Below are 12,591 nucleotides of genomic sequence, written 5' to 3'. Positions count from 1 at the left end.
AGTAAATTCAACTCAATGAATCCATCTCTCCTGGTCATTAATTCTCTGTCCTAGCCCTTGCTTTCTCCAGCCTCCTTGTCCCTGCTTTCTGAAGCCTCCAAACTACACTTGGGCAAGTAGATGTTTTGCTTTCACTGAGGTCAATGACAGCATTTGTAAATTTTGGAGAAGTGGTTCCTTTTCAAGGACAGTATCATATAGAAAAATAAGTCTTGTGTTGGTGTCGTGAGACGACGTGGAGAATGCGAAACTGCCGGCAGGACCTCTTTGAGCACGACGGGCGGGCCGCGAGAGTAAAGAATCTAATTCAATATGAATTTACCATCAATACCCTTTAATGAACTCTTAACAACACTGAATATCAATGTCCCCGAGACCACGTTTTTCCAACCCTTATATACTCTACACCCAAAAGGCCATGCGGCAAGCACAGGCTACGATTGGTTACACATGCAGTCACTCTTCCCATCCCACGATGGTGATTGGCTGCAGGGCACTGTCCACATGCGCAGCGACGACGAGGGCGCCCTCCTGCAGCCTGGGTCGAGGGCAGACCAGCTTCTGTATATCTCCGCATGGTCCTAGTGCACCTCAGCCACAACAAGCCCTGGCTTGTTCACAGCATATGCCCAAAACTCTCCACATGTTGGAAATTCCTGAAGTTTGAAATACAGCTGAGAAGATCAATTTGAGCAGGTACATTTGGTGGAGGAAGATTTGCGGAAAATAGGGAATACTCTTGACAGAACAAACTTGCCTGTTCAAAAGGGGGGAATAGAAAATTTAAGCTATTTGAGGCAAGAACTATTCTTTTTTTTTTTTTTAGGTTAGGGAAACATCTTTTTGGTCTCAGTTCATATACGACTTTGTACAACAGGTTAATGGCCGGGGAGGTGACTTTAATTTGAGTTAGGCTAATGCAAACCCATATCAGTGCAGAAGCCACCGTTGTGTTTCCCGCAGGCCTGAGGAGCTGGTGTGTAGGGAGTCCCAGTGGAGCTGAGTTAGCATGTTGGTCCTAAAAAGCCTGTCCTTTTAGCTGTGCAGTAGCACTGTGTGCTCTGGTTTCTCTACCAGTGAGAGTTGTCCCTCTTTTTCTGGAGAAAAAGGGGTAAATATGACTTCAATGTGTTTTTCATTTCATTCTGAACATCCCTTGTTTTCTCACCATATGACAAAAGTCCCAACGATGGCATAAAACTGGGTGTAGCAATAAATACTAGAATTGAAGAATATATTATAACACACAGTTTTGCTTCCCTATGGACTTTAAGAAAGCAAAAACTGATTTGACAATATTTTCAGCTCTGTCTTTCAAAGGTGCTTAGCCTTGACAATTTTGGTTGAGATTTTTATCACATGTGTGGGTCAGGGAAGCAGTAGTGCCAGTGCCTGCTCTTGGCTGAACAGCGACTGATTTGAAGTTATTGTGAACAGAGCTTGTGCTGCACTGAGGATTCTTGTAACAAAAGACTGTTAACATTGATCCAAATAAAATAATAATATGACTGAACATGTTAGGGAGGTCGATCAATACAATAGTTTAAGATACAGTGGTAGCGTTTGTTTCCCAAGAGACCGTAGCACAAAGCAAGTACTAGGGCTGCTACAGTGCTGAAAATAATTTAATGTAAACTTGAAAGCAACTCAGATTGAAATAGAGAGAATATTGGTTTTGATTAAGCCCTTCAAGGCTCTTTTCCCCCTTTGTTAGCCAAGCTCATCTACTCAATATACTCTCTTGCCTTCAATGCCAACCTGAAGTGGAACTAACCGTTACTCTGGTTACTGTAGCTTCGGTGCAGCAGTATTGTAGGTGCTCACAGGAACGTACAATCCTGCTCAGATTAATCCTTGTGTCTGTGACTTGATGCAAAACCTTCTGAAGTCACAGGGAGTTTTTGCACTGAAGTTGATGGCCTTCAGATAAAGTCACATGAAAATGCAAGCAAGAATAGAGGGCAGAGGAACGATCTGTAGATGAGGCTTTTTTGTTTGTTTCCTTTCCTTGCTTCATTCCTTGGTTCCTTCCATATAATAAACACCACTTCAGCTTCACTTCTGCTCTATTTTCATAGGATCATAGCATAATTCATGCTGGAAACAACCTCAGGTCTCTAGTCCAACCTCCTATTCAGAGCAGTTTGCCAGGTTGTTCAGGGTTTTATCCACTTAGGTTTTGAAAATCTCCAAGACAGGAGAGAGACTCCACAGCCCTGCTGGGTGACCTGTTCCCCTGCTTGCCTATTCCCATAGGGACTGTTGTCCTAATATTCAGACTGAGCTTCTCTTGTTTCAGTGTGTGCCTGTTGTCCGTCATCTTCACCTTGGTAAAGATGCCAGCTCCATCATGCTGTCGACATATATTCTGCTGGGTCTGCCATCCCATTTCCAGGCTCACCAAGCCCAACTCCTTCAGCCCCTCCACATGGGCCAGACTCTGAGCATCCAGGTGGCCTCTGCTGAACCTGTTTTGGCTTCAGATGGTTGATGTCCTTCCTGGACTAGGGGACCAAAATTTCTCATGGTATTGTAGATGTGGTCTAACGAGTGCTTAGTAGCGGGGGATGATCACACCCCTTGACTGACTCTTCATAGTATCTGGGATCCTGTTAACCCTCTTTGCTGCCAGGCACACCACTGTCTGATTTTCGAATTGCTGTTTGCCTACAAACCCTGTCCCTTTTCAGCAGAGCTGCTTCTCAGCCAGTAAGGCTCCAGCCTGTATTTTTGCAGGTCGTTCTTTCTTCCCTGGTGCAGAACTTTCCATTTGTCCTTGTTGAGTTTTCTTTCAAAGTTCCTGTTGGCCTAGTGTTCCAGCCTGTCTGGATGGCAGAGCAGCCCTTTAGCATATTGACTGGTCCTCCCCACAATTTGGTGTCCTCTGCAAAGCTTACAAGCGAACACTGTATAGCTTTTTCTACATTGTTCATAGAGTTGAATAGCAAGGTCCCAAAATAGACTCTGTGATACCCTGCTTGTTACCAGCTTCTGGGCAGTGTATGACTCGTTAACCATTTAAATGGTGACAAGGTGGTTTTGGCTCAAGGTAGGATCAGTAATTCCTCTGTAATGATTCTACATGTGATAATGTTTTAAAACATCATAAAGAAGGAGTGATAGCATCTTGCACTTTGGCACAAGGTTTACTGTACTGTTAACACTCATTGGTTCTCTAGTGAGTCAAAGAAGGCATTAATGATCAATAAATCACTTTCTTGGGATATTTCAGCAGCAGCAAGGAAGAAAGGAAAATGTCTGCAGTGAGCAAAATGATCCCCTTCTAGTCTCTGGCCAGTGAATGTTGCTAATAAGCCTGCATGTAAAGATTTGTACAAAATCATCAGGCTTCATAAAATCCAACTTTATGAGTCATATCTAATAGCTACTGGAAGAAAATCAGCTGAAGTAGAGGAGCTCATGACCCAACACTCCAGACTATCTAACTCTCTAATTTTTTTCTGTGGAGTACATTGGTCCTTCATCAGTCAAAGACTCAGAAACAATAACATAAAGAAACAAAAAGTTCAGATGTCTGGAGGATGGATCTGTTCCACTGAAGGCTGTACAACATTCCCCAAGCATCAACAGAATTCAGTTACCTTAAGTGTAACTCCAGCTGTGAGTAGAGGAAGTGAACAAATGCCCTCCTTGCCACAATTTCTGCATGGCAGTCGTTGACCGCAAGTCCCTGGTCATTAATGTATTCCCCATTTATACATTTGGTACCCGATGACAGCACAATAACCTGAGCTTGCCTGATGTCCAAACCTGCAGGAAGAAAAACAAAAGGGTTGTGAAATCGCTGGGGGTGAGTATGATATCATAATTGTTAAAGTTCTCTCAGCCCATGCTTTGATGTGACAGCCCAGATAGCCCTAATGAAATACTTGTAAAGGTGATCATATGGCCTTTGGAATATGCAGGAATATCACATCTCTGTGTTATTAGAATAATAAGAGCTCTATTTCAGTCTTGTTGCTAATTCCAAGATAAAAGCTTGCCAGGAAGTTTACTTGTTAAATCAATAAATACATCATAGGAGAGCACATGCTGTAGGGAGGTAATAAAGATCTCCTGCAGTGCTGATAAATGACCAGGTTTTTATGAGCTGTTGAAGCCATTTTCTGGTGGGAACACACACTCCCTGTAATGTTAGGTTTCATTGCTGTTGCACTATAAGTACTAAATAAAATGTAAGTAACACTTCTGGAGCTGCTCTTTAAAAAATTCAGAGAACAAACAGATCAGACTTTCAGTGCAGTTTCCTTTTCATTTCTTCAAGAAAGGCTACATTGGTGCCTTTTCCACTGAGGTCCCAAGGATGGAGCATTCATCACTGAGACCAGCTTTATTCCTTCATTGCCTCTCCACATAATGGTGAAGGCAGCCGAATGACATGCCTTTCCTGGTCCAGATAGGCACTTTCTAGGATTAAATCCTGATTTCTTTGGAGTCAGTGGCAAAATGCTTACAGACTTCAACAGGACCTGGGTTTTACTGTAAAATGTAGCTCATTCAGCTCTGTGGACTGTTTCAAAGAATAGTTAAGAATGAACTGAGCCCAAACTGAAATCACCCCTTGAACAGTGCATTTTGGGGTACATCTCTTAATACCAAAGAACTGAGGAGCAACTCCTGGGAAAAAGGACTTTTCTGGCTGACAGGTGCTTCCTCTAGATGTGACAAAGTAGCCTAAGAGTGTTGGACTCTGACAGCTGCATGTGGCTGTGTGTAGGCATTAACACTTGTACAGTATAGCAAGTCAGACTGCTGGGGTTGGCATGGCTGCACCCATGCAGTGTCACATGAGATGTCCTTGGTGATCTGCCTGACCTCTGGTTGCTGCTCCAGGGAGGTGGGGATGTCCAGGAGGTTCTGTGCCCTCCTCACGTGTCTCACATCATCATCCATAAGGTGACTCAGTGGGAACAGATGCACATGTTTAAGCAACTGAATCAAGCCCTCAAAGCTTGATGCATCAGTGACTAAAGACTGGCCTGAGGCTGCAAGTACCCACAGGGGGAATGGAAACAATCTCACCATGTTTCTGTGATATTGCTTTAGCTGTAGAAAAGCTTTAGGCATTATTTTATAGAGTCAGCAATATTTTTTTTTCTTATTATGGAGCCTATTGGGTGGCAGAAAAACCAAGAAATTGTAGAGATTTTCTGAGTTGTAAGCACCACGCTTGGGGCCAGGTTCTCTCATAAGATCTATTGGTGTGTTATAAGAAAGCAGCTGAATGGGGAAGGAAAACATTTTAAACATGAAGGGCTGGTGCTGCCAGTGATGTTCCAGTTTGTAAATAGGACCAATAATACTTCATAATCTCCACACAACATTGGGACTAGTGGTGGATGCTATGCTACAGCTCTGTTGCCATGCTTAATCTATATAATAGCAAATGATAACATCATCTCATACCTATATCATTATGTTAGCTACACTTGTAGTCCAAAAGGTTTAGTAGTGTTGTGGCATGACAACATTGTGACGTTTGTGGGACAGGTATAAGTATTGTGAAAAATTCAATTAATTGCACCTGGCTGCCTCATTGTGACAGCCTCATGTAGAAGTAGTTATAGGTACTAGTGACAAAGTACACATCACTGTATGCCTGTGCAGGAAATGTAATCTGTATCTGCTACTATACATGTGTCCCTAGAAAGGTGCTTGGGAGTAAAAAAAAAAAAGAATAGCTGTCAATCTAGAAAACCCAAGAAGTGGAGATGGGAGCACATGGGAGAATGCAGTGGAGAAATGCAGTTACAAAGTTATTGTGTTTCTTCTAGTTTTATTACTAGATAAAAAGTTGAAGTGGACGAATGTCTCCTTCTGTACAAAGGAAGGTGTTTGTACATTAGAATTGCTTTGATGTTACTTTGCTTTAGCATGACTGCTTTCATGAGAAAAATAATAGGTATCTTAGATCAGAAACATGTCCCTTTAGTTAATTGTGTCTTTCACATGGGCTAACACCAAAATTTTCATGAGGTGCTGCCTGCAACAGTGGTGTTTGAGTCCCACCCAGCATTTCAAAAAGTAGGATACCCTTTCCTATGCAGTATTTAGTATTTTCTTTGTTTGGAAGGTCCATTATAAGAGCCAGGTAGTTTAAAATTCTATTTTATGTATTTAGCAATGTAGATAGAGTCTTATTTTCCTCAGGGCAGCAGAAGTGCACCAGGAGGCAATTCCCTTGTTCAGAAACCCATGAGCCTTTCTGCCTGCACCTGAGGACCCCTGTCAATACTCCTTCTCAGGGCAGTGAGACTGACTGCTCTCTTCTCCTTACATTAGCATAGTCCTGACGTGCCTCCTCCTCTGCCCCCCCACCTCGCAGCCAAACAATCCACCCTGCAAATGCAGAGCAAACCACCTGGGGAAGCCATCCTGCTCTCCTGCTCTCCAGGAGCCATACCTTATTCACCTTTTATTATTTCAAACATCTTATCCAGAAATAAGTTTTACTCTCTCTCTCCTCTAGTATGAGTGTAAGATGATGAACGCACTCAGGGTTTTCTGTGAGGTCTGGATTTATTCAGGAATGAAACATAAAGGCACCCAACTGATGCACTGATAATGTGAATCGCTCTGATGTTGTTTGCTGTCACATGTCCACTTATACAGTAACAGCAAGTGTGCTTGGGGTGCCCATTTTTGGGTGAATTAACTCCATATGTTGGCTTTTGGTGGAATGGGGCCCCTGTATGTAGTCATGTGAGGAAACAGCCTGGGGTGTCTGCCAGTTCTGGCAATGAGCACGTGTTAGCAGAACATCACTTAGATGTTGCCTGGGGCTGGAGGCAATGGTTTCCAAGAATTTGCAGAATCAGTCTGTGTGTCAAGCATTAAAAATCTCCATGCATTTTCCATTTGCAATGACAGAAACTAATCCATGTTCCTCCATGCTCAGAAATACCCAAGAGTTATGTCTCACTACAACGGCACTCAGAAACACAGATGTACACGTCTTATGCATTAGCTCTGAAAAGTTTACACCTCACTGGGGAGCCAAATGGGGAAAGTGATCTGTGACCAATGTAGCACCATTCATTGTTGCATGCGAGGGAATCCAACATGATGAGAAATACTTCCAACAACATGACAGTTGCCCAATGTGTTCAGGAGTATAGATGCTAACAGATCGTCCCCTTGCATGCCTTGTTTTGAACATACATAGAGTTGAAGTTTTATCCCCTGTGAAATGCTGGAAAACAGGAGGAATTTGTCTCTGAGAATAAGACACATGATGCCTAGTTGATGAAGGCAAATTTTAACATTGACTGATCACATTGGCATTTTAGACAGCATTTCCAACTCTTGAGCTTAACTACTTGCTGCAGTGATTCAGAATTAATAGGCACTTCTGTACATTTGTCTATTTCACATAAAAACCAGCCATTATTAACTGTTGTTATTAGTGTTTACTTATTTCACCTGCAGAATACTTCAGATTTCTCAAGTGATTTCTATTTACAAATGTCAAGCTACCTCCTGAACATTGATTACTTTAACATCAGACGTGTGGCAGATCTAGTCTGAGTACATCACCAAGTTGTGCCTAGAAAAGTTACAGTGTTGAGTGTGTCAAAATCCTAAGCTAGCACTAACCTTGCCCCATCAGCCATATCCCACATTCCCTGCTTCAGGGTATATAGTAGGGTAAGGTCCTAGGTGACGATTCCTCTTGTCAAGACCCGTGTTCTCACTGAGGGGGCCCAATCTCACATGAAAGACCCAGGGATTATCTGTGTTCAAGAAGAAATGGGCTATATTATTATGACCTTAACTCCTGACCCATTGACTGTCAGAGCTCATGAGGCATTTCTTTCCCTCGCTGCCTTCAGCAGAGTAATGTTTGAGAAGACATTAGGTTAAAAGTAACTAGTGAACGATTTATAACAGGCACCTGCATTAGGTTTCTATTATTTGCCTAAAGACTCCTAATAGTTTTCAATTTGAAAAGGAAATGGAGCAGGGCAAAGGGAATTGAGGAGCTGTGTCAGCACATCAGCTGGGTCCTGGCTAACGCTGTGTTGGCAGGGACAGCCAAGACAGTGGGAAAGGAATTCCCCACCTTTTATTTTCAAAAATTCTGCCAATTAATTAGCTGCATTATAGAACAAAGCCATACCCATAAATGACTCACTGGCTTTGATCACAGATTCAGTCTAATGGTCTGGTGAGGCAGAGTCTTTCCTGTGCTCTGCTGAAAGCTGGAGCCCCCCCAGCTCCAGCAGGCAGGGTCTCCTCTCACAGCCAGGCAGGGGGGACCTCCACCCCACTAATTTTCATTTTTTGTGTGTCTGTGATAGTCCACATCATAGCTGAGCCATCAGAAAGAAAATGGGGTTTATTATAAGCTATTTTCAGTTTGCTGACACCAGCCATGGGATTCATTTCAGCTATTCTGGACAACTAGAGTTTATGTGTCTGTAGCTGAGCTAATTGCTGTAAGACTCTCTTTATAGTCAACGGAGAGGAACTTTCCCGGGAGGTGAATCATCTGGCCTATTTTAGAAATTTGCTTTTGGATAGTCTGAATTACACCTCAATATTGCCAGCTTATCGTCATGAACTCTGAAGACAGCAGAAGTACAGCTTTCCATACTATAGACAGCTGCTTGTGGGAAGATTTCTTATTGTAAGTAACCAAATACCATGTGCAAATCAAAACTCCTCGAGTCACAAGATGGCAAGCAGAGTAAATCTAGTGCCTTTTACATTTTTTTTCCTAATGTTTAAACTTTTTGAGGTAATTTTTTCAGTTTTTCCCCACAACGATCAAGGATAATTGTGTTAATAACAAATTCATGGATGGTCATATTGCCGTGAGCGGAGCCATTACACACGTGACCTACATGACCTCCCAAAACATCAGTTCTGCATCCACAAAGATTGCAAAAGAAATTATTTAGAAAGGTGCTGATGGAAGAGATAGCAAGCAAGAAAAAATACAAAGATTTGCTCAGCAAATAAATTGGATATATGGAACAGCCTGACATCTTATGGACTACAGTTATGAGCTGTGCTTTTAAGTCAGTCATGACTGTAAACACAGTATCTACACCCATCTGCTTCGAGACACAGCTCTACCAATAAAACCAGGGACTTTTGACTAATCTAATCAATGTTTCTACTGACTTTAATAGAGTTACTCTCACTTCTAGTGTGCTATGATCATTAAGACCTTCCATAATATGGAATTTGTAGCCCTGCATATTTATGTGTTGGAAAAGGAAAATCAAAATCACTAGGTGATTGCAAGAGGTGTTGACTGTTACATGCAATCAGAAAACTGCATTTGCCTACACGAAATCTGAATCACATCGGCTGTATATCGGAGAACTTCTGTGAAATTCAGTGAGCTTAATTCACATTGAAAAGGATGGAGTTTGCAACTGCTAATTCCAGCATACAACTGGGATCACACTTTGGCTTCTCAGCAGCTGACACAACATATAGAGAAACACCAGTCAGTATGCAAGTGTCTATATTGCTGCATGATTTAGACCTTGCTAGCGGCAATGAAATCTATCTTCTTTTCCAACATGACACTGTGAAGAAAACTCACTGCTTGGAATATATTAACTATAAATGAGAAAAAAGAATGAAAAAAATCAGGTTTGATTAATTAAAAAAATCCACCTCTTTTATTGGGTTGGATACAACTGACACAAAACCCTACGCAGTATAAAGGAAAGCCAGAAATAATGATAGTGTAACATCAGCCTTTGTGAATAATTCACGGGGTACAATTTCATGTTATTTTAAACGGTGCTGCTTCTCTCTCTGATAAGCAATAATTTTATGTTCTTTCTTTACCTTTTTTAACAAATCAGTCAAAAGGATTGTCTATTGTTATCTACAAAAAAGTATATTTGGAATAATTTTCAAGGCAGCTTAAGAGAGCTCTGATCACAGAGGATTTTTTTTTTTGGTAATACCCTCTACTTGCAACTGAATAACTTCAGGTTTCCATTTCAGGTTTGTTTAGGGGAGAAAACTTATTGATGCTATATAGCACTGACAAGCCCCACATTATTCTCTGTTATCATCTTCCTTGGCAGCTCTACCACACCCTTAGAATGGCTTTAATTTTGTAATAAGAGACAGCCAAGATGTGAAAGGGCAGTGATGCTGGAAAAGCTGCCTGTGGGGACATACCACAGGCACAGCCCTGTGTCCCACTGCCCCATGGCAAGCCCTTGAGGTGGTGCAGAGCCCTGTGGAGGAACTGCACTTGTTACCCTGGCTATGGGCAATGTCCCACACAAAATTCTTCTGCAAAAGGGGCAAAGAGCTCTTCTCCCTGTCTCCTCCCTGCAAAACAGCAGGAAAAGAACATGCTTCTCTGAAAAGGACTTGAAACCATTGCTTCTGTTTGTTAATACTTTACAGGGGTAGGTCTGTGGTTAGAAGTGAGGGATGTGTTTACCCAGGTCTGTCCATCTGGGCTCCCTTCATTTGCCCTGTAGTTTGGTGATGCATCTACAACTCCCTCTTTTCTGAGGTTTCAAGAGAAGTGAAATCAAGATGCATATGCGAGGAGGGAGCTGAGGATTGAGGAACCAGTGTGTGTGCCATGGCATACCCTGCCCTTCAGTTTTAATGTAGAATATGCCATCCTGACAGAGGGAGCTCTGCTGTCCCCAGCTCTGCATTGAGAACAAAACATGCTTGCGACTGCAAAAAAAGAAGAATATATAGCCATGAGAGAACAATCGTGTAGAACTGGCATGATTAACAGCATGCATACAGCTATTAACAGTATGCATTTATCTGCTAGCCATAAAGACTCTCCTGCAGCTCAATTTTTTCTCTCAGTTTTCTAATGTACCAGTGGTGGTGATTGCGATCTGAACTGACGAGAGCCTGGGACTTCAGTGAGCACCCTGGTTGTATCCCAGAGCTCACACCTGGGTGTCCCGAGGAACAGTCCCGAGGTGGATGGTTGCTGCTGATGTGAAGAAATGGCTGACTAAAAAATCAAGAAGGAAGAAATACGTTAAGGGCTTATGAAACATAATAGCGGAAGTCTGAATAAAAGGCAAATACATAGCTAGCAAATATTAGGAATAAAGAAGTTGGTAGCAGTGAGGTTAAAAGTATTTAGGGGTTTAAAATGAATGTAGTCTTTGAAATGCTGGAGTTGCAAAGGGATTTCTTTTCCCGACGTCAAACTGTGGGTTACGTGAAAGTGAATATATTGTACCTCTGTGGAAAGAGAGGATGTAGAGGGAACCTCTGAGAGCCTTGTATTTTCTTCCTTTACTAATGTGTTGGGTAATCTTGCCTCTGACTACACTGCTGAGGGAAGGCTATTCTCTGCAGTGCTCTTCATCCTCCTCAGTGAATGAGCAGGGGCAGATGCACAATTCTCTCTCCGCTGATCTCTGCCCCCTCTGTGCTGAAGCAAGAGCCAGGGTATTGTCTGAGAGCAGCCATGACTCTCCTTTCACAGCCAGGCACAGTAAACGTCCCTCAATACCATGGGGTGTTTCTTTGTGAACAAGTTGCAAATTCAGTTCCTCCAGAAGAAGAATACCTTTCTGACAGAAGCCAGCATCAAGCTGCTCAGTCACATCATTGGATGCCTGAAAAAGGACTCTTGCAAGAGTCCATTTTGCAAGATGTTTCTATGCAGGTCTTTCCAGTAAGTCTCATTCACAGGAAGGACTTCCCAGTCCAGAAAATAATGAAGAGGCTGTTGCCAAAGTGGAGATGAATCAGAAACCAGAGGGGAAACTGCTGAGTGCTGTAGAGGAGGGTGACCCAGCATGGAAAAAATACCAAAATTAAATATGTAAACCTTCATTAAGTGACATCTATGAAAGTGGTATAAGTGCTTCCAAGTGTCTGAAGGGTGCAAACCACAATGAGAGAGGTGGGTACAAAATAGACAATTCAGCACATTATAAATGAGGACCTGGGATGAAACCATGGAAAATAAAAGTCAGGCTGAATAACTAGTGAGAGTTATTAACAATGAGGTCCGTTAGACTAGAATGGTCTCCCAAGGTAGTGTTGAAAGCCCCATTGCTAATTGATTCATTTAAATCTAGACTGCAAAATGCACTTGGGAACATGCCACAGGGAACAATTTTGTGCTTGCAGGGAAATGGACTGGATGACTTAGTGGTCTTTCCCAGTTCTAATTTCTATGGTTCATTTCTCTCATTCCTTTAGTGGATGGAAAGGATAAAATCCCATCAGCTTTGGTACTGAGGAGTGTGGAAAGAGACAGTGCTGTGGTTGCAAGCACCAGTGCCCTTTGCCTTCCCTTCCTTTCCTCAATGGGGGCTTTGGAAATCTGGAGGGGGAGGAGGGACAGCCAGCCTAGCCCCTGTATACTTTGTCCCCATGCCAAATACACAAGGATTTGTTTTTTACCTGAACTGATAGTGGCAGGATCAATGTTATTTGAGGGTCCTTTCCTTTCATGTGAGTTTGAACACTGTTTTTCTCCTCAGGAACAGAGCTGTGTAGGAGCTTACAGATAATTCTTATTTTTTAAACACTGCACTTTTCCTGCCAGGTCATCAGTGCAGATATCTGTGTTTCTCTATTAAACGCTGTGCTACT

General features: G+C 42.4%; 1 protein-coding gene across 1 annotated transcript in view; it reads right to left on the bottom strand.

The window, feature by feature from the left end:
• The window catches only part of ADARB2 (adenosine deaminase RNA specific B2 (inactive)), a gene marked incomplete at its 3' end in the record, with an annotated part of 311,631 nt that overhangs the window by 40,512 nt on the left and 258,528 nt on the right, over nucleotides 1–12,591 (bottom strand). The window contains exon 5 of the mRNA XM_080338601.1: nucleotides 3,603–3,771. Coding sequence (XP_080194727.1) covers nucleotides 3,603–3,771 — 169 coding nt within the window. The remainder of the gene's footprint in view (nucleotides 1–3,602; nucleotides 3,772–12,591) is intronic.

Source organism: Nesoenas mayeri (genome assembly GCF_963082525.1).
Source record: "Nesoenas mayeri genome assembly, chromosome: 2".
NCBI lineage: Eukaryota > Metazoa > Chordata > Aves > Columbiformes > Columbidae > Nesoenas > Nesoenas mayeri.
This window is presented reverse-complemented; position numbering and strand designations above follow the sequence as displayed.